This window comes from Baudoinia panamericana (genome assembly GCF_000338955.1).
Source record: "Baudoinia panamericana UAMH 10762 unplaced genomic scaffold BAUCOscaffold_4, whole genome shotgun sequence".
Classification (NCBI taxonomy): domain Eukaryota; kingdom Fungi; phylum Ascomycota; class Dothideomycetes; order Mycosphaerellales; family Teratosphaeriaceae; genus Baudoinia; species Baudoinia panamericana.
Window position 1 is genome coordinate 1,010,835 of NW_006911260.1, and position 20,570 is coordinate 1,031,404.

The window sequence follows — 20,570 nt, forward strand, 5'->3', positions numbered from 1 at the left end:
CTTTCGCTACAACTTAACAGCGCCCTGCGGGCCATTAATCAAACACTTCAACCCCGTTACAACTGCACCTCCGCCTTGGTATCCTTCGGCGTCTCCGCCACGCGATACACCAACTTCCTCCCACTCACCTTCCCCTCCTTCATCTGCTGGAACCCCTCCAACACCCCCTGCAGGCCATGCGGGCCAACCTGCTCCTCATGCGTCTTCAGCTTCCCCTCCGCAAGCAACTTCTCCGTGATATCGAAGAACTTCTTCGCGAACTCAAAGTCCTCCGGCACGGGCGGGAAATCCATGCCGAACTTCTTGAACGGCGCGTCGAAGATGGTGTACATGAGCGTACTCACGACCTCTACCCCTTCGGTGGGGTACTTGACGGGCAAGATGCTGCCGTACCTCGCGCCACTGGTGTCGGACGACATGGCCTCTGCGCAGATCTGCGCCGATTCGGGCACGGAGACGGTATCCCAGATCAGTTTGAGGGAGTCCTTGGTATCCTTGTTGATCTGCTTGCCGCAGTCCGGGTCTCTGTAATCGTACACGGCGTCGGCACCCAGAGATTTAGCGGCATCGAAGTTGTGCTTGCTGCACGTCGTGATGACGCGGTAGCCGGAGAGCTTCGCGAACTGAATGGCCAATGAGCCCGTCGCGGTCGAGCCGCCGTAGATGAGCACCGTCTCGCCGTTCTTGGTCGGCTGGGTGGGCAAGTTGAGCTTCAGCGCCTTCTGGTACAATCCCTGTCCGACCGTCGACGTGCCGAGGGGGAACGTGGCCGCCTTTTCGTACGACAGGCTCTGCGGTAGCTTGACCATCAAGTCCGCCTTGGCGACGCAGTACTCGGCGAAACATCCGTCCTCCGGGTTGCTGGCGTTGGCGCCATGAGTGGTCCCCGCGATGCGGTCGCCCGGTTGGAAATGCTTGCTGACGTCCGCGCCGACTTCGACGACCTCGCCGGCAAAGTCGCAGCCGGAGATGCCGTTTGGTGCGGCGAGCTGGCCGGCAATGTGCTTCCAGTCGGTTGGGTTCAGGGCGACGGCGTGGACTTTGGCGAGAAGGTATGTTGGACGAAGCTTGGGGACGGGATGGTCTTTCACGGCGGCAGTGTTGCCGTTGATGACGACGGCCTTCATGGTAGACGGAGGAGCAGCCTTGGAAGCCATTGTGCGGATGGAATGGTGGAAAGTAGAGGCACAATTTGTGCCGAGGCGCAGTGAAGTGATAGCTTGACGGGAAAGCATGCTGGTACCGTATCGCCTGCCGAATGACGACTATGAGATCACCCTGGGTCCTCGAATTTTCTGGGTGCGGACACTTCCTCCTCCCTACTCGGCTGGCCAAGAGTTTCCATCATTACAAATCAGACGAAACGTGTCTATTGGGGAAACGTTTTGTAAATACCTGAGGCAGTTACACTCTTATTGGTGAAGTTCACGAGGTGTCGTCCAGGTTGCAAGGGCCTTGCGCACGGAGCACCCATGCCTCGGTCTACGATTGAGACGGAGGGGTGATGACTTGAGAGCCGCAAGCGATTGTCGCTCGGCCAGAGCCGACGGTATTTCTACTTCATCTACCACAACTACATGCCACGTTAGATCTAGCTGAGATGGAACATGTCCGATAGATCCATAGCTTCTCTTCGTCAGTCATCATCATCGTCAGCACTCATGCTCTGGCTGTTCCCTCTCTATTCGGCTCCGTCACTGGTCTTGCTCTACTTGGTCTTAACCCTAGGTCTGCATCCTTCTCCAGTCGGTTCCGCGATGGTACTTGTCAGGTTTGTAGTCCTCGGGAGGCTGTTCTTTCGGTGCCTTGTGTCATCCGGTGCCTGTGTCTCCGATTCGAATACCGGTGTGATGCGGCACCGAGCTGCAAATCCCAGCTCCAATCGACTCCCGAAGCGGCTCATAAGGGGATGACCCCTCGCAGAGACGTCCAAAATAGCCCATCTCCTTGGTCAGCTGTCAATAATCTGGCCATCAAGATCCTCTCCTCCTCTATGGTTACCGCTGACACCAAAGCTCAATCTCCCCCATCCCTCCACTCCCGCTCCCACTCCCACCACCTCCACCCCCCTCCTGCCATGCCTCAAACGCGGTCTGCACGTCCTCATCACTCTGAATACTCACAAAATCCCCCTCATCTGCATACTTCAGCTTCACCAGATTCTCCCGCGAAACCGACACCGGCGTCCCCCCTCCGCCACCATCACTCAACCGCAAATTCGTACTGCGCTGCAACTTCGCGTCGATGCGGTCCTTCAGCGTTTGGTAGGTGATGTTGGTGCTCACCACGAGCGTGAGGACTTGCGAGGCAGTGGGGCAGTGGACTTTGACTTTCAGTTGGGTCGGGCCTGACGCAGAAGTCGAGGATCCAGATGCCGGGGCTGGCGTCGTTGTCCGCGATGAGTTGGCCGTGGTCTGGTGGTGGTAGCCTCCTCCATAACCCAGCGAAGAGGTGGGCGAAGGGTCCATCTGATACCTCACGCTCCCCGGGAACGTCCTCTCCCGCTGCTGCGGACTACTGCTATTCGTCATCGTCGGTCCCCTCGGCCCGGGAACCAACTGCGGCGAGTTGCTGTGACTTCTTGGCGCACCCCCACCTACACCGAGACCGCCTGCGTAATGATGGTACGGCACATCGGGGACAGGAGGCTGTCCTCCTGCGCCATTAGTAGTCGCTCGTAACGCCGTGCCCGACACCGTCGGCTGCGGCTGATGCGGTAGTCGTTGTTGCCCATTATGATTATGGATGTCCGGACTACTGGCCGAGCGATTCCGGGGTTGTAGGGGCATTTGCTGCGCGCTGTGCATGCCGGCGCCAGGTCGTCCTTGTCTCGCTGCCGAAACCGCGGAAGGAGCGGTAGAACTAGAAATAGAAGAAGGAGAGGGGGATTGCTGACTCCGCCCCACCGCCGGCGCCGTGAACCTCGCGTTCGACTGTTGTTGTTGTTGCTGTCCCTGCCGTTCCTCCTCGTAGAGGCTACTTCCAGCTGCCTGCCGCGGGAAAGGATACATCCCCGAACTGCCACTCGTCCGCGCACTCTGCATCGGCGATTCACCGGTAGGGGAGAAGTAACTCTCCGCCCCCACCGGCAGAATACCAGACATGGGCGAGTTAGTGCCATGCGGTAACTGCTGCGTGCGCAAACTAAGCGGCTGCTGCAGACTGCCCGGCGCGAATCTCGGCGGCGGTGCGCGCCCTTGCTGCATCGACCCCGAAGCCGACATCGCGCTCTCGCCCGTCGTGCTGCGAGAGCGAAGACTACTCTGACTCCCATTCCGACTCTGGCTGAACTCGCTGCGACTCGGATATGGATTCCCACCACCCACCATCGTAGCGCCGCCGGTCTCCCAACTCCCGGCCCGACTCGCAACCAACGTCTCCACATCGTCATCCCTCTCCCCCTGGCCTTCCTCCTCCTCCTCATCCTCCTCCTCCTCCCGCGCCATCCTCGCGTACGGATTCTCAATCGCAGGCTGACTCTGCATATACACAAACTCCGTCGCGCTCGTCCCACCTCCCGCTCCCGCACCACCATGTCTCACACTGCCATTACTATTCCTCAAACTCCCAACGCCACCCCCACCCCCATCCCCCCGAAACCGCCTCCGCTGCGCCTCAATCTGCTGCGCCCACTTCTTCATCGTCTCCTCCGTCGCAAAGCGGATGATGAAATTCTCGATGCTCGGGTCGCCCTTCCAGAAGATCTGGCACGTGTATGAGCCTACGCAAACATTTGACAAGAGATTAGTGAGTGTTACACTCGCGCACCGGAACATACCCTTTCTGAACTGCGGAGAAGCAAGAGATCCGGATGAGGAGAAGGCGTACCTGGTTTGGCCAGCGAGACCAAATCCGTCACGTTCTGCATGAAGATGCGGCCCTTGAGCTGCAACTTCGGCTTGCCCCGTTTATCCACCATCGGTTTGCCGCTGAGCTTGTTCTTCGGCTTCGATGGATCGATATCCTTGCAGCAGAGCAAGATCGTTTCGAAGAGGTAGACGTGGTATTGCCGCTCGCCGTCTTTGCCGGAAGCGAGGTTCTCGCTCTTCAGGACGGTGAAGGTGCCGTAGAGTAGTAATTCGCCGAAGCCGGAGACTTGGTGGCCCTTCCAATCCTCCACCCGCATTCTCAGCTCTTGCACCGCTTCGGCCTTCTCTTCGCGGTCGAGCGCCTTGTTCGTCCGCGTAAGGATCGATTGCGCGGCTTCCTTACCTAGTAAGAGATCCTGCCTTCTGTCCTCATCCAAGTCGCCCTTCTTGTATAGCTGTTCCAGTAAATCCGGATATTTGGTCAATCGCTGAAACGGCTTCATCAGAAACCCGCTGTAAAGCTGCGTATAGCTCTCCACCATCTGCCGCATTTCCATACTCCCTCCAGCTTCCTTCAGTTTCGGGAACTCGGCTTCGACCGTCTTCCGGCACTTGTGCTGGTTGGCGATGTACGGTTCGTAAACCTTGAAGGCTTCGCAATACAGGACGAACAGATTGCCCCAGTTTTGCTCGTCTTCGGGTAAAGCGTTGGTCTGTTCGACGCGGATGAGGAAGCGGCGCTGGAAATCGAGGAGAGAGTTGAGGTTGAGGAAGATGTCGTGGATGGCGTCGCCGGGAATCACGCCCTTCTCTTCGATGAGGTGTTTGAAGGCTTGGAGGAGTTCGAGATGCTGGACGTATGTTCGTTCGGTCGTCACGAGTTCGTTGATGATGTTTTGGCGGTGGGTCCGCTTCATACCTTGTTCCGCTTGCTCCAGGTCTTGAGCAGGGGAGCGGATGTCGTCTACCAATCCACGCTGTACCATAATATCGAGCACGCGATTCACGACTTTAGCCACCTTCACGAAGCCGGTCGTGTCATCGCCGTAGAGATCGGTAACGATAAAGCACTCCTCCTGCGGGAACTTGAGCTCGTTGACACAAGCCTGCAAGAACTTGAAGGTCGCGGCCTTGCCCTTCTTATCGTCTCTGATCCCATTCCCAAGCATCAGTCGCTTCTCCGGCTCCAACGCGTTGTACAGCTCCATGAGCGGTACTCCTCGCCGGAACGTCCGCCATAGCACAGTCACGGGATCGGTGTCATCATCCGCTTCGTCCTCCTCCATCATGAGGGAGTCGGCAAAGCCCGGGACGGCCAGGAGCCGTTGCCGCAGCGTCACGCATATTTGAAAGAGAGACTTGCTGGCGTCGGCGACGCGGTTCATGACATTGTCGCTGGCCGTGACGTCACCATTGCTCGCCAGCGCTCCCGCATTAGGCGGTAGTGCCGGGGGCGGCGTCGCAAACAGTGTACTATGCGATGTGCCCGCGGACGTATCGCTGCTCCGGCTGGACGGCTGACTCTGATGGCTTTGTATACTCCAATTCGAGCTGGTGTGGCCCTGTGAGGAGTGGATGAGGGAGGGTTCTTTGCTGTAGGAGCTGCCGGTGGTGTTTCGGGCGGTGTTGGCCGCGCTCATGGTCGCGCCACCGCCAATGCCGCCGTAGACGTCGCCGCTGGGGCCGACGGGGGTAGTGAATGAGCGTACGAGGTGCGGTGGAGGCACCACTTCCATCATTGCGCCCGCCCGGCGCTGGTCGTTGCTTCACGTGCACGTGCGAGGTTCATGTGGTGTGCTGTTGCTGCTCCTTCCTCCCTTTGCCGCCGGTTGCTCCCGAGCCGTAGTGAAGGTGGGCAGTAGACAGAGTGAGCGAGAGTGTGAGTGTGGGTGTGATGTTGTGTGCATTCGTGAATGGTGGTGGTGGTGGCGCAGTGAGCACAGAAAGAGCGATGCAGCAACGCGCGCGCTGCAGCTCCTACCTTCACAAAGGGAGACGGCAGTGGGTGGTCGAGATGTGTCCCGGTGTGCCGTCTTGCAGGGTCTGCGCGCGAGGCTCTGCCCGGGACTAGTTCGCTGTGGGGGTGTTGTTAAGCTTCCTCACTCGCGGCACCAGAGGAGCGCGCCAATGGAAGCCACCGAAAGCCACCGAAAGCCACCGAAAGCCACTCCAACCGATACGATACGATACGATACGCTCCGAAGCAGAAAGCACCTTTCCTTTGTCCGCCGCTACTCACACAAAGAAACGTGCTTTCCCAATGACATCGCATGTCTACCAATGCGGGATGGTACTACGATTGCAGGCGTGGAGACGAAAGCGTGGCTGGTGCCTGCAGCAACATGTCACATCACGTGTTGGCGACGTAGGGATGAGAGAGAGAGAAGAGGATGTGCCTTGCTGCAGACACTCTCCCGATCAGGCGAGGGATTTGCGAGCCTTGCCAAGTCTTCCCTTTGTCGCAGCCGAGCAATCCAGTGCTGACGAGTGGGGAGAGAGAATCTCAGGAAAAAGGGAAAGCTTCCTACTCGACCATGTGCTGCTCGCCTGTCGCGCTTGTGAATCGAAAGTGGCCAGGGTTTGCATCTCGTTCCTCCTGCAACCTGCAACATCCCGTGCTCTCGGGGTTGTTCGTGAAATAACCCCAGTGTCAAACCGCTTGCAAGCCACTTCTCGGAGGTTATTGATTCACTCTGCCGCCTGATATTGGGGCTGCATCATGGTGGCGTGACAAGACAAACGTGGGAGATTGTCTCAGCCTTGCACTTGCACCCTGCCGTAGCCAATCCTCCTCACTTTCTCGAACAATCTGCGAGTCTAGCCAATCACGTGCTCGGTCCCAGCGCTTCGGTGTCAGGACGGTTGATGCCGTTGGGTTAGTCCGTTTTCGGTTCGGCGTCTACAGCGTACGGCGGCACAAGTCTTGCTCCACTCGTATGACCACTCACTGAGCCATTACTGGAGGCGTACAGTGATTCTTGGGAGGTCGATGATACAGGTCGGGGTTCACGAACAACAGTACAGTACAATGCGCCCATATCAATAGAAGACAGCCCGCCGAACAAGTGAGGGGAAAACGAGAGACTGTTCCACAGCCTGGTGAATGCTGTACAACCGATCACGTTCCGAGACGAGAACAACACACAGCCCTCTTCACACTGAGACATGGAACACAACCCGTTTACTTCTCAACATCATCATAACCACCACCACGACCACCGATCAAGCTTCTCTCTTCCCTCCCGCTCATATCAACTGCAAGGCGACACGCCCGACATGCACCGTCCACTGCCCGATGAGGGGTATGCGGATGCGGAGACGAGGAGTCAGGCGGACAGCGAGATGATGTACGGCGATGAGTTGGACCCGGAGTTGCTCAAGCTGGTCTTGAGTCTGCCGGTGGCACAGAGGAAGCGTGGGTGCAATTGTAGTTCTTTATTCGTAGATCATGACTGATAATCTCGCAGTCCTCATCAAAGCCAGCATCCGCAGCCTCTCAAACCCGGACAAGGAAGCCATGGGCGCCTACTGCGAGCACCTCACCCACTTCGACCCTGCCTTCACCCTGCCGCCCGAGATCATGCTCTCAGTCCTCTCCTACCTCTCACCCCACGACCTCCTCACCGCCAGCGCCATTTCTCGCTCGTGGCGCGAGAGAGCTCTGGACGAGAAGCTGTGGCGTGCTTGCTTCGCGCAGGAAGGCTGGGTCCTGGACCGCGATAAGCTCGATGCGTTTGAAGAGTTGGCGAGGAAGAAGGGTAAGCGGGTCGCGGAGAGCGGGGTACAAGATACGACAACGACGACCACGGAGTTGGAGCGGAGAGGTAGTCGGAAGCGGAAGACTGAGGAGGCGTTTAACGAGGGCGTGATGGCCGAAAGCTCGGGATCCAGTCCGGATAGTGTTGGCGGCTCGACGGCGAATAATGTCTCCACGCCGGATAGTGAGGAGGAGATGCAAGGTGTGGAGCGGAGTCTTGTACTTCAACGTGGCATGGGGATCATGACACCGGACTCGCCGCCTATGCCTTACATGTCGCCTCCCAGAAACCGCGTTGATATGGCAAATGGAGATACCTATCTGTACCGCGGCATCAACAACGGCCGAAGACTGTCGACCATCTCCCTTAACTCACTGGACTCCGATCTGAACTACCGGAGTCCCGCTGATATATTAATGCCATCGCTCTGGAGACGAGGTGTGAACGAACCCAAGCTCAGCTGGCCATACATTTACAAGCAACGCGCCAAACTCGAGTCGAACTGGGACAACGGCAAATACCGCATGTTCCAGCTCCCTCACCCCGACCATCCCCACGAAGGCCACAGCGAATGCGTCTACGCCATCCAGCACACAAGCCGCCACCTCGTCTCCGGCTCCCGCGACCGCACCGTCCGTATCTGGGACCTCAATACCGGCCGCCTCAGACGCGAACCCCTCCTCGGCCACGACGCGAGCGTCCTCTGCCTCCAATTCGACGAACGGCCGGAACACGACCTCATCGTCAGCGGCGGCAGCGACAACCACGTCATCATCTGGCGCTTCTCCACCGGCGAAATCCTCCGCAAACTAACCCACGCCCACGACGAGAGCGTGCTGAACCTCCGCTTCGACGACCGCTTCATAGTCACCTGCTCCAAAGACAAAACCGTGCGGATCTGGAACCGTCACGCGCTCCACCGCTCCGATCCACTAATCCCATCCCACATCCTCCCCACCCTCGACAACAACCACTTCCCCACCCGCATCCTCGACCCACATACCGACACGATCCCCGCCTTCAGCCCTCTAACAACCCTAACCGGCCACCAAGCCGCCGTCAACGCCGTCATGATCCATGAGAACACCATCATCTCCGCCTCGGGCGACCGGACGATAAAGTCCTGGAACATAGACACGGGACGGCATCAAAAGACGTATAACGGCCACAGCAAGGGGATCGCGTGCGTGCAGTTTGATGGGCGCAGGATCGTGAGCGGGAGCAGCGATAACACGGTTAGGATCTTTGACGCGCAGTCCACGGCTGAAGTCGCTTGTTTGTCGGGGCACGGGAATTTGGTTCGAACGGTGCAAGCCCGGTTCGGGGATTTGGACACCGTTACCGACGAAGAATTGGAGGATGAAGCACGAGAAACCGATCGCGCGTTTTATAAGGCGCTAGAGACGGGCATGCCGCCTCCTGTCGCCAGTCGGAGGCCGGAGAGGAGGAATGCGGGCAGCTCCCGCCCGGAGGACGTGATGTGCGTGGGGACGAAAATCCCGCCGGGCGGTGGGGGCAGCAGGTGGGCGAAGATTGTCAGTGGGAGTTATGACGAGACTGTTATTATTTGGCGGCGGGATCGCGAGGGGCGGTGGCGGGTGCGGCGGACGTTGGGGCAGGAGGGGGTGCTGAGGGGATATGGGGGAGCGCGGAGGAGGGGCGCGGTCGTGGTGCAGCAGCAGCTACAGCAGGCTGGTTTGGGTGCGGGTGCTGGTGCTGGTGGAGGAGCCGGGCAGCCGACTCCGCAGCAGTTGGTTGCGGCGGCGCATGCGAATCTGCAGCAATTGCATCTTCACCATGCGTTGGCGCATGGACAGCCGGCTCAGCCTTTACCGGGTGCAGGCCAGGGCCAGCCTCCACCCGCGGCACTGGTGCAAGCAGCGGTGCAGGCGGCGGTGGCGAACGGCGCGCTACCGGCGAATGGGTTCGTGGCGAACGTGCAGCACCCTCCGCACCCCATGGTTGCGGCGGGACCGGCGCAATTGGCCGCGGCGAACAATCCCGCGCCGCCGCCGCATCACCACCACCACCACCATCATCACCACCATCACCACCATCAGCAGAACGCAGCCGGCGGACAACAGCAAGCAGGCGCTGCGGCTGCTCCTCCACAGCCAGCAGCAGCAGCAGCCGCGAGGGAAAGCAACCGCGTTTTCAAGCTGCAGTTCGATGCGCGCCGCATCATTTGTTGCAGTCAGAACAAGGTGATTGTCGGGTGGGATTTTGCGAATGGGGAGCGGGAGTTGGAGAGGGTCGGGGAGTGGAGTGTGGAGACTTGTTGAAGGAAGTCCTGCCTTAGGTAAGGAGAGGGGAGGGGAGGGAAGGGGAGGGTTGGAGTATGGCTGAGGTGGTCTGTGGGCTGGAGACTCGAGGCTGCTTGAGAGCGGGTTTTGGGGGGTTAGGTTGTATTTGCTGCGGGTGGGCGATGGGCTGCTTGGACGGGCTGGTTGAAGTTCTTGGGGGACTTTGGTCGGATAGCCGTGTGGAAGTTTGTGGCTTGTTCCAAATATTCCAATCCGCACTGAGTGGTTACATGTACCCTGCTGCACCCCAATAACCACCAGACGTTTGTAAGAATGCGGGGCAAATTTCCGCGCCACGACATTTGCTCCGGAACCGGCCGTGTTCGATATCGACTGCCTTCTGGTACTTTTGTAATCACCCCTTCCACCTACCCTTCACCACATCTCCACGTACTATAATAGCAGTAAAGCATTCTCGGCATTACGCAAACTCCGGAAGAATCATGACCTGAGCCGCGCACGACGGGAAAGGACCGGCGACCAGACCATCTCGGGCGCATCGCGCCTTCTTCCTCCGCGCTACGATCGCTCTGTCCATTCCGGCAAGAACGCTGGAAGGACTTGAGGGTCAGGAAAGTCATGGAAGACTCGCACGTGATGACTCTGGCGGAGCAGGTGATGGCGGGCTTCGAAGCGCTGCAGGAGGAGTATCGGAGCTTGTTCGCGCAGCAGCAGAGTCTGGAGAGGAAGCTCGCCACGGCGAGGGAGCAAGTAAGTGCACTACCTCTCACAATTCCTGTTACTTCCTGTTTGCGATGTGGATGCTATGATGAAAGAAATGTTAGCTCTAGATCTGTAGCTGCCATGCGCAGCGGTGCTAGATTTGATTTAATTAGACTCTGACCTGCGTCCGCTTTCGCTTCCATGTTGCCTGCAAAACGACTGATGATGGTAATGTAAGGCTGACGGTATATCATAGTACAACGACGCCATCAGGCTGTACGGGTCAGGCTTGGCGAGCAGTCCGCCTCTTAGCCTTTCGTCTTCTGCGTCGCCCAACAAGGATTCTGCGTCTATCGACACTACTCCAGTAGCCGACTTAGTTGCACGAAATATTGAGAGGAGGGATGTGGCGGATAGAATCAGAGGGGCAGTGACCGCGGCCGAAGCGTTACGGAGAGGTGTTGCTAAACCACAGACGGATCACGCTGCAGGCGTGAAGATATGGTCTGGACCTGCTGCAGATCAAACACACCCGACGTGCGCCCTAATGCCATCTATCATGGAGTCACCGCTAGAGCAAGACTTCACAGTCGAGGGCAAGCCGAGTCAACTCGGATGTCCGTTTGCGAGCATGGCCAACAAGAAGCTATCATCACACGCCGCGAGCGTGCTGAGCCGCTACAACACTCGCGAGAGCAGTGGAGCTGTGCCGAGCACCGCGGCAAGCTCGGTCAGTAGGATCAATGGCAGAGATAGCTTCTCAAAGCGAGGGAGTAGAAGGGCGAGCTTCGTGGACCCTATTAAGGCGGAGATATGCGGCTTGTCGGATCATAACGCACAGCCTCGTGAGGCTGCCGCACACGAGACCACGGAGCACGTTGAAAACGTAGAGGTCGGAGTATGCCCCATCCGATTCCTCGACCAACACTCCCCCGAAGAGGTGGCGACGTACTTTGAGAAGCACAAGCACGAACTTCCGCGCTCACACGAAGTATGCGTGCGGCGCTACCAAAGCAACGAAGAGCAGATACGCGAGCTCGATGCCAAGTACGGCAATCTCGTGTCGATGATCCAAGGTCTAGGCGTCAAGCACAAGGAATACCTACCCCAAGAACCTGAGCACGATCTCGATGGCGAAGAAGAGGATGCAGCCCACGTCGACGCGAAGAGCGCGGCGAAGATTCAGAAGTGGGCCAGCAGCGTCTCAGCACAAGCGGGCATCGAGCCCGCCTCTGCACCATCAGCAGAGAATGTCGAAGAGAGACAACCCCACTTTGACCGCCCCATGCGTGAGATACGCGTTGGCGAGTCGCCGAGTCGACCGTGGGGTCTGCCCGTACCCGCGAAATATCTCGAGCATGTCCAGAGCGAAACGAGTAGCGTACCCGCGCATATCACGTCGCCGGCGACTGAGCCGAGGGAGAACGAGAAGAAAGCAGCGGCCGCTACGTGCCCGTTTGGCTTTGATCGGAAAGTCCCGCCTCTGGATGCTCGGGCTGAAGATGAAGCTCAAGCTCAGACGAGGCCGACTCAGACGAGCGTGCCGGAGCATGAGCCTACAGCGTCGGTGCCGTTACCGACCAAGTCAGCACAACCAGCTTTTGTCGCACCACAGCTGCCGGCTGGTGAAGCGGCGGAGGGGTCTAACCAGCGTTCTTCGGAGCAAGCTCGTATGCTCTTTACGGGTCCGGTGTTCATTGGGTATAGCGCTGAGGATGCGGCGAAGATTCTAAGGGAGAGCGGGATGGGTGGGCAGCGGTGAGTGTTGGGTATGTTTGTGTATGAGGATCTGTGGCTTGGGGGGGGGCTTTATGGCTATGATAGCGTTCGAGCGAAGATTATGACGATGATGCTCTCCTTACATATGACGACACGTGTACGCACACGGCTGATTAGATATCCCTTGCCGACGTACTGCCAGTCCGATATAGTGCATACCACGTCCCAGCGCTACCGCAGAGATGAAAGAGTAATCGTGCAAGCTACAATGACAATGACCTAGGAGCGGGCCGTCTTTTCTACGAGCCTGAACGCATGGGTGACGCTCCCGGCGAGGTTCTTGATGACATTCACTCAATAGCCTGGAGACGATTTGTGGATGGAAAACTGACAAGAACAGCCAGAAGGCAGACCTGCGGAGTGCAACATCTGATGGAGAAAGTATATCCGCGTATACTTCTACGATTCAAGCACTGAAGATCCTCACATTCAAATCCACACTGCCACATGCAACTAGACACCGGATCTGCTCCTTGGGTGCGTCCGTCACGCCGTTAGTCGGCACTCCATTACTTTGCCCATTTGTGGCCGTCGCTGCGGCATCCTTATATACACTAGGCGCCCACCGTAAACAACTGACGAAATGATCCGCAGCCTCGAGAACTCTTACACACTTCCCTTCTTGCGCCAGGTCCCAGCAGCGTATCGTTTTGTCGTCCGCGCAAGAAAGGAGGTACTTCCCACCAGGGTGCCAGACTAGTGCTCGGATCCAGTTGTCGTGGCCCGTGAGCGTCTTGATGCACAGGCCATTGACGGAGAAGATCTTGATCAGCTTGTCGCGGCCGCCGGTAGCTAGGTACTCGGCCGCGCTAGTCGGCGGAGGCGGCTTCTTCAGGCCTGCGATAGCGGACAGATGTGGGTACGTCGCAGCGGGCGCGAAGGCACAGCATTCGACGACGTGGTCGTGCGCCATGAATGTCTGCTTCAGGGCGTTGGTGTCGGGTTGGCTGAGATCCCACATCCGTGCGCTTTGGTCGGAGGATGTTGAGACCAGCCATCGGCCGTCCGCTGAGGGTGACAGTGAGCGTACCCAGTCCCCGTGACCTGGTAACGTGCGCAGACAGTATCCTGTCGTGACGTCCCATATTCGTATGGTTTTGTCTCGGCTCGCGGAAGCGAGGAGGTTGCCGGATAATGGTGCGCCAGCCGCGCCGGAAGGAATGAACCGGACGCTGCTGACGCTGTGGTCGTGGCCGGGTAGTGTGCGAATGTTCTTGTACTCGTCTGCGGGATCCCATAGTTTGATGGTTAAGTCGGAGCTGCAGGATGCGAGGAGAGTGTTGCCCCGAGGGCCGCCGTAATCGACGTCTAGCACGGCTTTGGTGTGGGATTTGAGTGTTCGCTCGAGCTCGCCAAGCTCGTGGTCCCAGATCTTGATGCTGCAGTCTTCGCTGCCGGATGCTAAACTTGAGAAGATGGGATGAAAAGCAATGCATGTGATTGGGTTCTTATGCGACTGCAGTGTGTACCGTGCAGGTGCTCGGGGTAGCCATGTGGTTGGGTCGTGGTTCTTCCTCGCCGCTAGACTGCTTGGTGTGGCGTTGTCGAGCTCATGCTGGAGTTGCTGCGTTTTCGTCTCGAGGTCCATGATCTTCTTCTGCAGCCGCACCACTGAAGTCCACTTCTTCTCGAGTAGGCCCTCATACTTCTTGCAAGTTGCAGCGTCGAAGCTGCTTTCCGATATCTCTAGCTCCTCCCGTATTGCTTGAGCGGACCTGGTATAGCCGCATGACGATAGGTAGGCGATGAGAGACTTGTGACTGTCAGCACGCCATCAGCGTGAGGCATATGGGAGGAGGTGGTGGGTGGAGCGTACAGTTCCTCCGCTTGGCGGGAGGTGAGTAGGTTGCTCATAGTGAGCACCTGACTCTCTACGCCACCAACTCTGACAGTCTCTCGGCTACACTCGACTCTTGGTTATGCGAGCCCCGTGTCTGTTGCTGGCGCAATGAGATGCGTGGCTCGAGGCCGAGTGTAGTTGGCCAGACCCTGTAATACTCGAGTTGGCGGTTCGTGAGTTGTTCGTGCCAAAGTCGCCAGTTTGTTCTTGTAAACGTCCGTGTGCTGTAAGGGTGTCGTTACCGCACGCAACAATATTACTCCGAGTCACCAATGCTCGTCCGTCAAAGGCAGGCACGCAACACTATAGACGCGAAGGGAAAGCGCGCACATGCCACCTCCACATTGTCGGCGTTGTCAAGCGCGGGTGCCGAGGGGTCGAAGGTTTGTTGATTGGAGCATCTGCGCGTGCTTCAACCCTGCGACGTGCCAGTGCCGCATCTCTCGCCCACCATTTCACGGGGAGTTGCGATCTTCCGGACAATAACAACAGCATCACTTGCCCCGTCACCCATCACACAGCATGGCGGAAGAAGAGGACTTCGGCGCACTCTCATTGCCAGATCAATTCGCGCACAAGAACTGGAAGGCACGGAAAGGCGGCTATGAGACGGCAGCGAAAGAGTTCAGGACCGCGCAACCAGACGACGCGATAGTGCGCGACTTCACATTGGACAGCAATTTGTGGAAAGGCGCGGTCAGCGACAGTAATGTTGCGGCACAGCAAGAGGCGCTCAATGCATACAATGCCTTTCTGGATGCGGCAGGCGCGGACGGTGCGCGCAAGACACGCGGGGTGACTGTGCAAGGGGTGGTAGAGAAGGGTCTGACGGGACGGCCAGCAGCGAAAGCCAGCGCGTTAGAGAGCTTGATGCTGTTGATAGAGCTGGACAAGGCCGACCCCGTGGTTGAAGAGCTACTGCCCTTTTTCGCACACAAGCAACCCAAGATCATTGCGGCGACACTATCAGCACTGACGAGCGTGTATCACGCATACGGTTGCAAGGTGGTTGAGCCGAAATCGGTCATCAAACAACTACCGAAAGTGTTTGGCCATGCGGACAAGAACGTACGCGCAGAGGCGCAAAACCTGACGGTAGAGCTTTATAGATGGCTGCGGGAGGCCATGAAGCCACTCTTCTGGGGCGAGCTGAAGGAGGTGCAGCAGAAGGATCTCGACAAGCTGTTCGAGCCGGTCAAGGCTGAGCCTGCACCGAAGCAGGAGCGTCTATTACGATCTCAGCAAGCAGCACGCGAGCAGGCTGAGACAGCTGGAGCAGGAGACGGCGCAGAGGACGGCGGCGAAGGTGAGGACGGCGATGGCGAAGCAATCGACCTCGAGCCTGAGTACGAGGCGGTGGACGTTCTCGCCAAAGTGCCGAAAGATTTCGGCGACCGGCTGGCAAGCTCGAAATGGAAGGACCGAAAAGAGGCGCTCGACGATCTGTACAACGCCGCGAACGTCCCTGCCATACAGGAAGGACCATTTGACGACATACTGCGCGGCTGTGCGAAAAGCATGAAGGATGCCAACATCGCCGTGGTAGCAGTGGCGGCAAATTGCGTGGAATGCATAGCGAAAGGTCTGCGAAAGTCGTTTGTAAAGTACCGCGGCATTGTGCTTGGCCCGATGTTGGAGCGTTTCAAGGAGAAGAAGGCTACGGTTACTGATGCCATCGGCGCCGCCTGCGATGCTGTCTTCGCTTCCACTGGATTCGTTGAGATACAGGGTGACGTGTTGGAGGCACTGCAGAGCAAGAACCCACAAGTCAAGGAGCATACGGCCAAGTTTCTGATCCGCAGCTTGAAGAGCTCTAGGGAGGCTCCGACGCTAGAACAGACGAAGGAGTTTGCGGAGGCGAGTAAGAAGCTGCTTACCGAGTCTGTTGCGACGATACGAGATGCGGGAGCGGAGGCACTGGGTGTACTATGGAAGATCATGGGCGATCGAAATATGCTCAACCATCTTGAGGGTCTTGACGACATTCGTAAGAACAAGATCAAAGAGTTCTCGGACGCTGCAGAAGTCAAGGCGAAATGGAAACCAAAGAGCGCAGCACCGCCACCCAAACCAACTGGAGGTGCGCCACCCTCTGCGAAGAAGCCAGCGTTGGGTACCAAGCGGGCACCACCCGCCGGCGTGAAGAAAGCGGCGCCCCCAAGAGCAGCAGCGAGCCCAACACCTCCAGAAGAGGCACCTTTACAGCCTAGACCCACAAGCCGACCTACAGCCAAGCCACCTGCCGGGTTACGGCCGCCTGGCACTGCAGGTCTTAGACCCGCAGGATCTGGACTTCAGAAGCCCGGTTTGGGTCTAAAGCCGCCTTCCTCAGCTACCGCATCACCCAAACGACAGATCGTGGCATTGGATGACACGCCTGCCGCGGTCGCGAAGTCGGGCATCACGGCGGCTGGCAGAGGGTTGGCAGGGAGACCGCTCGGCAAACCAGTCACTGCACCATCCACACCGCCGCGGCAAGAGACCACCGCAGCGTCCTCAGCACTAAGTTCCATCGAACGACAAGAGCTGTCCGACCTTCGAGCCGAAGTCGAGCTTCTGCGGAACCAAACTTCGGATCTAAGGCAGGACAAGCTGCGCCTAACGTCACAGATCGCGGAGCTCCAGAACCAGAATGCCCAGCTTATTGAGGACCACACGCGAGACGTGCTGCAGATCAAGGCAAAGGAAACTCAACTTGTCCGCGCACGCTCTGATGCGGAGAACGCAGAGGAGCGCGCCAACAGCCTGTCAAAAGAGATGGACCGACTCAAGCGCGAGTTAAGCAGGCTGAACCGACCGCATGCCGGCGCGGCTTCACCGCCTGTAGACCAACAACAAACCTCGCTGAATGGGATGATGAACGGAGATACATCGCATACGGGCGGTGGGATGACAAGGCCTGTCTACGGCTCTAGCAGATCGTATAACGTGCCTTCTGCGCGAGCGTATGGCGACATCATTCTCCCCAGCACGTATGAGGGGAATGGCGATCAAGGACAGGAAGGTAAGGAGAACGTTCCACAGCAAGGTTATCGATACGAGGTGGCGAAGCTGAGCGGCATCTCAGCAGTACCACCACAACAAGCACAACCGCCGCCGCCGCCGCCTTTTGCGTCGGCGAGACCACCGATCATATCGAATGGAGGCTCGGAAGAACGTACGAGCTTGGATGGCGAGAGTGGGATGAGTTCGAAGCCGGCGATTGATCGTAGTCAGAGTGATGGTGTGGGTGGGGTGGAGAGTTGGCGGCGGGCGGCGGAAGTTACGCAGAACCTCAAGGCGAGGATTGAGATGATGAAGGTAAGCTCGTTTTAACGTTCTGTGGTTCGTGTTTCTTGTGATGTGCTGACTCTGTTTACGTGTTGCAGGCGAGACAAAACATTGGACGAGGCCAGTGAGCCGTGCTCCTGATGTCCAAGGTGTGACACGAAGCACCTGCTTTGTCACGGAGCAGAATCTCGAAGCGACGCTACAGCGCACGCCTGCATGCTCATCGAAGAGATACCCGAACCATTAATGATATTGCAGTACTGCTACAGCTTCCCATGGGGATATCCAGGTTTTGCCAGCTGACCACGGCCCTGCAGACTTATCGGTGTGATAATCACCCAACCAAAGCCGTAATCTTTTGACATGCCTTGTTGGTATCAACGGAGCATGTCTTACTCTCAACAAAGTACCAGCTTCTCTTGCGAGTATACAACACACTACATAGTTCACGGCCGCCGAGCCGTGAATTTTTAGCGTCGTTCGAGCATTCGAACAAGCGCTTCTCCACTTTAGGCTGCAGCTTTCCGGATGGCAGTATAAGCTCTCCACGCTTTCCGCGGCGCATCAAGGCTGACTCACATCGCCTAGGGTGCTTCAAGTACGACTCGTATTGCCGGCGCTGGACTCTTTGGTGTCCAGGCTACACTCCGAGCTACCGCGTGTAAGATCAAACAATTGCAATATCTTCTGAAGTGTCGATCGTGTCGATTTCACTCATAGCTCGTAGCGAATAGCCTCTTCGTGGAGGACCATATGGCCTTTGGGGTGGATGGAGGCACTGATGAAACGGCGCGACCAAGCGTGTGCGGCGCCGCTGTTGCACATTATGCTACCTTACAAGAGGAATTCCCGACTGGTTTCTTCGACCTACCTGCAGAGCTGCGCAATGCCATCTTCGAAATAGCGGCTTCGGACATCGAGCTAATACTGGTCGAGAAGCATCAGTGCCATCCACAGGCAGGTCGCACGCTTGCGGTCCCCGGCTTGCTGATGGCCTCGAAACAGACGAGACAAGAGGCCAGACCTGTATTGCTTAGGCTTGCCAAAGTGTCGGCTTTGGTCCGTGACTTCGACTTCCAAAGTCTCCGACGCGATATAGCCTTACTACCGCGATCGGATCGTAGAGCCATGATGGCGAACTGCGGGCCGACACTTCGGCTGCATATAACGCATTGTGACCAGACCGCCCTTCGTGCACTGTACCTCTGGATCCGACGGCAAGCGCGATGCCGTGCGTTGGGTCGCCAGAAAATGCAGGAGACGCCCAGGCTCACCTGGTCATATGAGGTAGAACCGGCGGTCGTCCGCGACCGTTTCGAGAATAGTCGGCTTGGCATGATGGTTGGAGGGTCTAGCGTTGTCAGTTCTACATTGAACATGCTGGTGCAGCTACGTGACGTGTTGAAAGAGCATGAGCAGTCCGAACTGGATCTGATTGTATTGGCATTTGAGAGACGGAAGGCGCGGGCCCGAACGACGTGAAGGGGTTGGCTCATTGTGTGCACGGTGGGTGAAGCGGCATCTAGTCACGTCATTATGGAGAAGTGTACAGGCGCTTTTGACGCCTCAAATCCTCATCGTTTCTATGTGGCTATTTCCCGTCACTCACGAGGCGGTCGCCATCACCTGCTCCATCCAAGGGTACACACTGCCGTTCGCAGGCGGGTAACCCATATGCAACAGCCCGGTAAAGAACCGTGCTTCCTTCGGCGTGCCGTATTCCATCATGAGCATACTGTCCTCGATCGGCATCAGGCCGTCATGCGTGCCGTTGATCAGCAACAGCCGGCACGCAGGCATGTCTACCACTTTGAGCTCGACGAGCGAGAAGTCCTTCTGCGCGTTGTCGAGGAACTCGTCTTCAGACTTGTAGCCGAACTTCTCCGTCAGCGCCGGTAGGGCGGTCCAGGGGTACTCGTGGTCCTTGGCCTTCTCCAGCCATGCGCGCGAGAAGAAGTGATGCGTTCCTGCACCCTGGCCCACGGCGCCGGCGAGGCGCTTGGCGTGGGTGTGTGCGGCACGGATGGCGTTGTGACCACCCGCGGACAAACCCCAGCACAAGACTTTCTTCATGTTGTAAACGCCTTCCTTCTCCATCCAGTCGAGGATGCTCGTCCACAGGCGGTCTGGTGAGGTTGGGTCTCGGCGGTCGGCCGGACAATCTGCCGTGCCTGGAATGTCGACGATGATGCTGGCCCAGCCACGAGAAAGGAATTCGTCGCTTCGCGTGGTGTTGTCGGGTCTGTGGCCGTCCAGACCGCACATGAGGATGACGGCTGGGCATGGCTTGTCCTTACTCGTGCCGTGAGGGATACGGACATAAAGCGGGATCTCCTTCCCCTCGTCTTTTGACGTCCCGGCCGTATGTGGGATGGTCACATCCTCGATGGGAGTGTCAAAGAGTGCAGCGGCCTTCATGTAGGCATCCTTTTGTGCCTGGTACGCTTCCTTCTTCACGTCGCTGTTGATGTACGGGAAGCGTGCAATGCGGTAGACGGCACAAGCTCGCAGATACAGCTCAATGGCCTGCTTCTTGTCCTTCTTCGCCGCCTCGTCCGCTTTCTTTACGAGGTCCTCGCACGTCGGTAGGAACTCCTTGGTATACTCCACGCTGTAGCCGTCATGGATGCTTTTCTTAATCAGGGTCTCGAAGATGGGTGCGAAATCCTCGTATTTGCCATCGTGGAAAGGGTAGAGTGATCTTTCGCAAGGAAACTTCCACTTCTTGTTCCACAGCGCATCAATGGACTCGAGGTGGGGGTACTTTTGGTTGAACTTGTCGCCGAGGATCCAGGCGGAGCCAGTGCGAGGGTCGGTCATTGTGTGCTGGTAGTATCAAATACGTTCTGCGGGGGTAAGAGAAGATAGCAAAGAGACAATGAAAGCTCACCAACGTTTGAAAGAGATCTAATGCGTACCACTCAGCTCACCGACCGGAGCTTTGGACTGACCGTTCCTGCAGCCGTGTGCCGGTCCATGTGGGTGAGGGGAGTGGGGCAACCTCAATCGACACGGTAGGATGGTCAATCAATGTGCTGCTCTGTATGCGGCGGGCATGACAGAGTCAGAAGCTGCGTCTCGCCCGTCCATGTCCTCCGGCTGTCATGGTTGTGTATCAGAGCATTCACCTAATCCATCGATACGCTTG

The 20,570-nt window shown here is 57.6% G+C and overlaps 9 protein-coding genes across 9 annotated transcripts; 5 read left to right on the top strand and 4 right to left on the bottom strand.

Moving 5' to 3' along the window:
* Positions 1-56: 56 nt before the first annotated feature.
* On the bottom strand, positions 57-1,157 carry BAUCODRAFT_66865 (uncharacterized protein; the record flags this gene model as incomplete). The annotated part of the gene is made up of 1 exon (XM_007676441.1): positions 57-1,157. The coding sequence occupies one exon, from the start codon at positions 1,155-1,157 to the stop codon at positions 57-59; it is 1,101 nt and encodes a 366-aa protein (XP_007674631.1).
* Positions 1,158-1,997: 840 nt separating this feature from the next.
* BAUCODRAFT_54700 (uncharacterized protein) lies at positions 1,998-5,254 on the bottom strand (the record flags this gene model as incomplete). Its single annotated transcript, XM_007676359.2, has 4 exons — positions 1,998-3,290; positions 3,327-3,514; positions 3,584-3,721; positions 3,829-5,254. Coding segments are annotated over 4 exons (3,045 nt in total), but the record flags the coding sequence as incomplete, so codon positions are not given.
* Positions 5,255-6,003: 749 nt separating this feature from the next.
* BAUCODRAFT_417139 (uncharacterized protein) lies at positions 6,004-6,739 on the top strand. Its single transcript, XM_007676763.1, has one exon. The coding sequence runs from the start codon at positions 6,070-6,072 to the stop codon at positions 6,511-6,513; it is 444 nt and encodes a 147-aa protein (XP_007674953.1). The 5' UTR covers positions 6,004-6,069; the 3' UTR covers positions 6,514-6,739.
* Positions 6,740-6,751: 12 nt separating this feature from the next.
* On the top strand, positions 6,752-10,017 carry BAUCODRAFT_32216 (uncharacterized protein). Its single transcript, XM_007676238.1, has 2 exons — positions 6,752-7,224; positions 7,277-10,017. Exons 1-2 carry the CDS (start codon positions 6,975-6,977, stop codon positions 9,847-9,849), a joined length of 2,823 nt encoding a protein of 940 aa, XP_007674428.1. The 5' UTR covers positions 6,752-6,974; the 3' UTR covers positions 9,850-10,017.
* On the top strand, positions 9,982-12,535 carry BAUCODRAFT_32217 (uncharacterized protein). The gene is made up of 2 exons (XM_007676239.1): positions 9,982-10,581; positions 10,790-12,535. Exons 1-2 carry the CDS (start codon positions 10,450-10,452, stop codon positions 12,293-12,295), a joined length of 1,638 nt encoding a protein of 545 aa, XP_007674429.1. The 5' UTR covers positions 9,982-10,449; the 3' UTR covers positions 12,296-12,535.
* Positions 12,536-12,670: 135 nt separating this feature from the next.
* On the bottom strand, positions 12,671-14,420 carry BAUCODRAFT_86687 (uncharacterized protein). Its single transcript, XM_007676517.1, has 2 exons — positions 14,129-14,420; positions 12,671-14,072 (listed from the first exon to the last, which is right to left on the bottom strand). Exons 1-2 carry the CDS (start codon positions 14,164-14,166, stop codon positions 12,719-12,721), a joined length of 1,392 nt encoding a protein of 463 aa, XP_007674707.1. The 5' UTR covers positions 14,167-14,420; the 3' UTR covers positions 12,671-12,718.
* Positions 14,421-14,426: 6 nt separating this feature from the next.
* Positions 14,427-17,467, top strand: BAUCODRAFT_105376 (uncharacterized protein; the record flags this gene model as incomplete). Its single annotated transcript, XM_007676764.1, has 2 exons — positions 14,427-17,124; positions 17,275-17,467. The coding sequence occupies exons 1-2, from the start codon at positions 14,675-14,677 to the stop codon at positions 17,465-17,467; spliced, it is 2,643 nt and encodes an 880-aa protein (XP_007674954.1). The 5' UTR covers positions 14,427-14,674.
* Positions 17,468-17,821: 354 nt separating this feature from the next.
* BAUCODRAFT_417232 (uncharacterized protein) lies at positions 17,822-18,965 on the top strand. Its single transcript, XM_007676765.1, has one exon. The coding sequence runs from the start codon at positions 18,176-18,178 to the stop codon at positions 18,902-18,904; it is 729 nt and encodes a 242-aa protein (XP_007674955.1). The 5' UTR covers positions 17,822-18,175; the 3' UTR covers positions 18,905-18,965.
* A 1-nt stretch (position 18,966) lies between these two features.
* On the bottom strand, positions 18,967-20,383 carry BAUCODRAFT_417317 (uncharacterized protein). Its single transcript, XM_007676766.1, has one exon. It carries the CDS (start codon positions 20,240-20,242, stop codon positions 19,028-19,030), a length of 1,215 nt encoding a protein of 404 aa, XP_007674956.1. The 5' UTR covers positions 20,243-20,383; the 3' UTR covers positions 18,967-19,027.
* Positions 20,384-20,570: the final 187 nt, after the last annotated feature.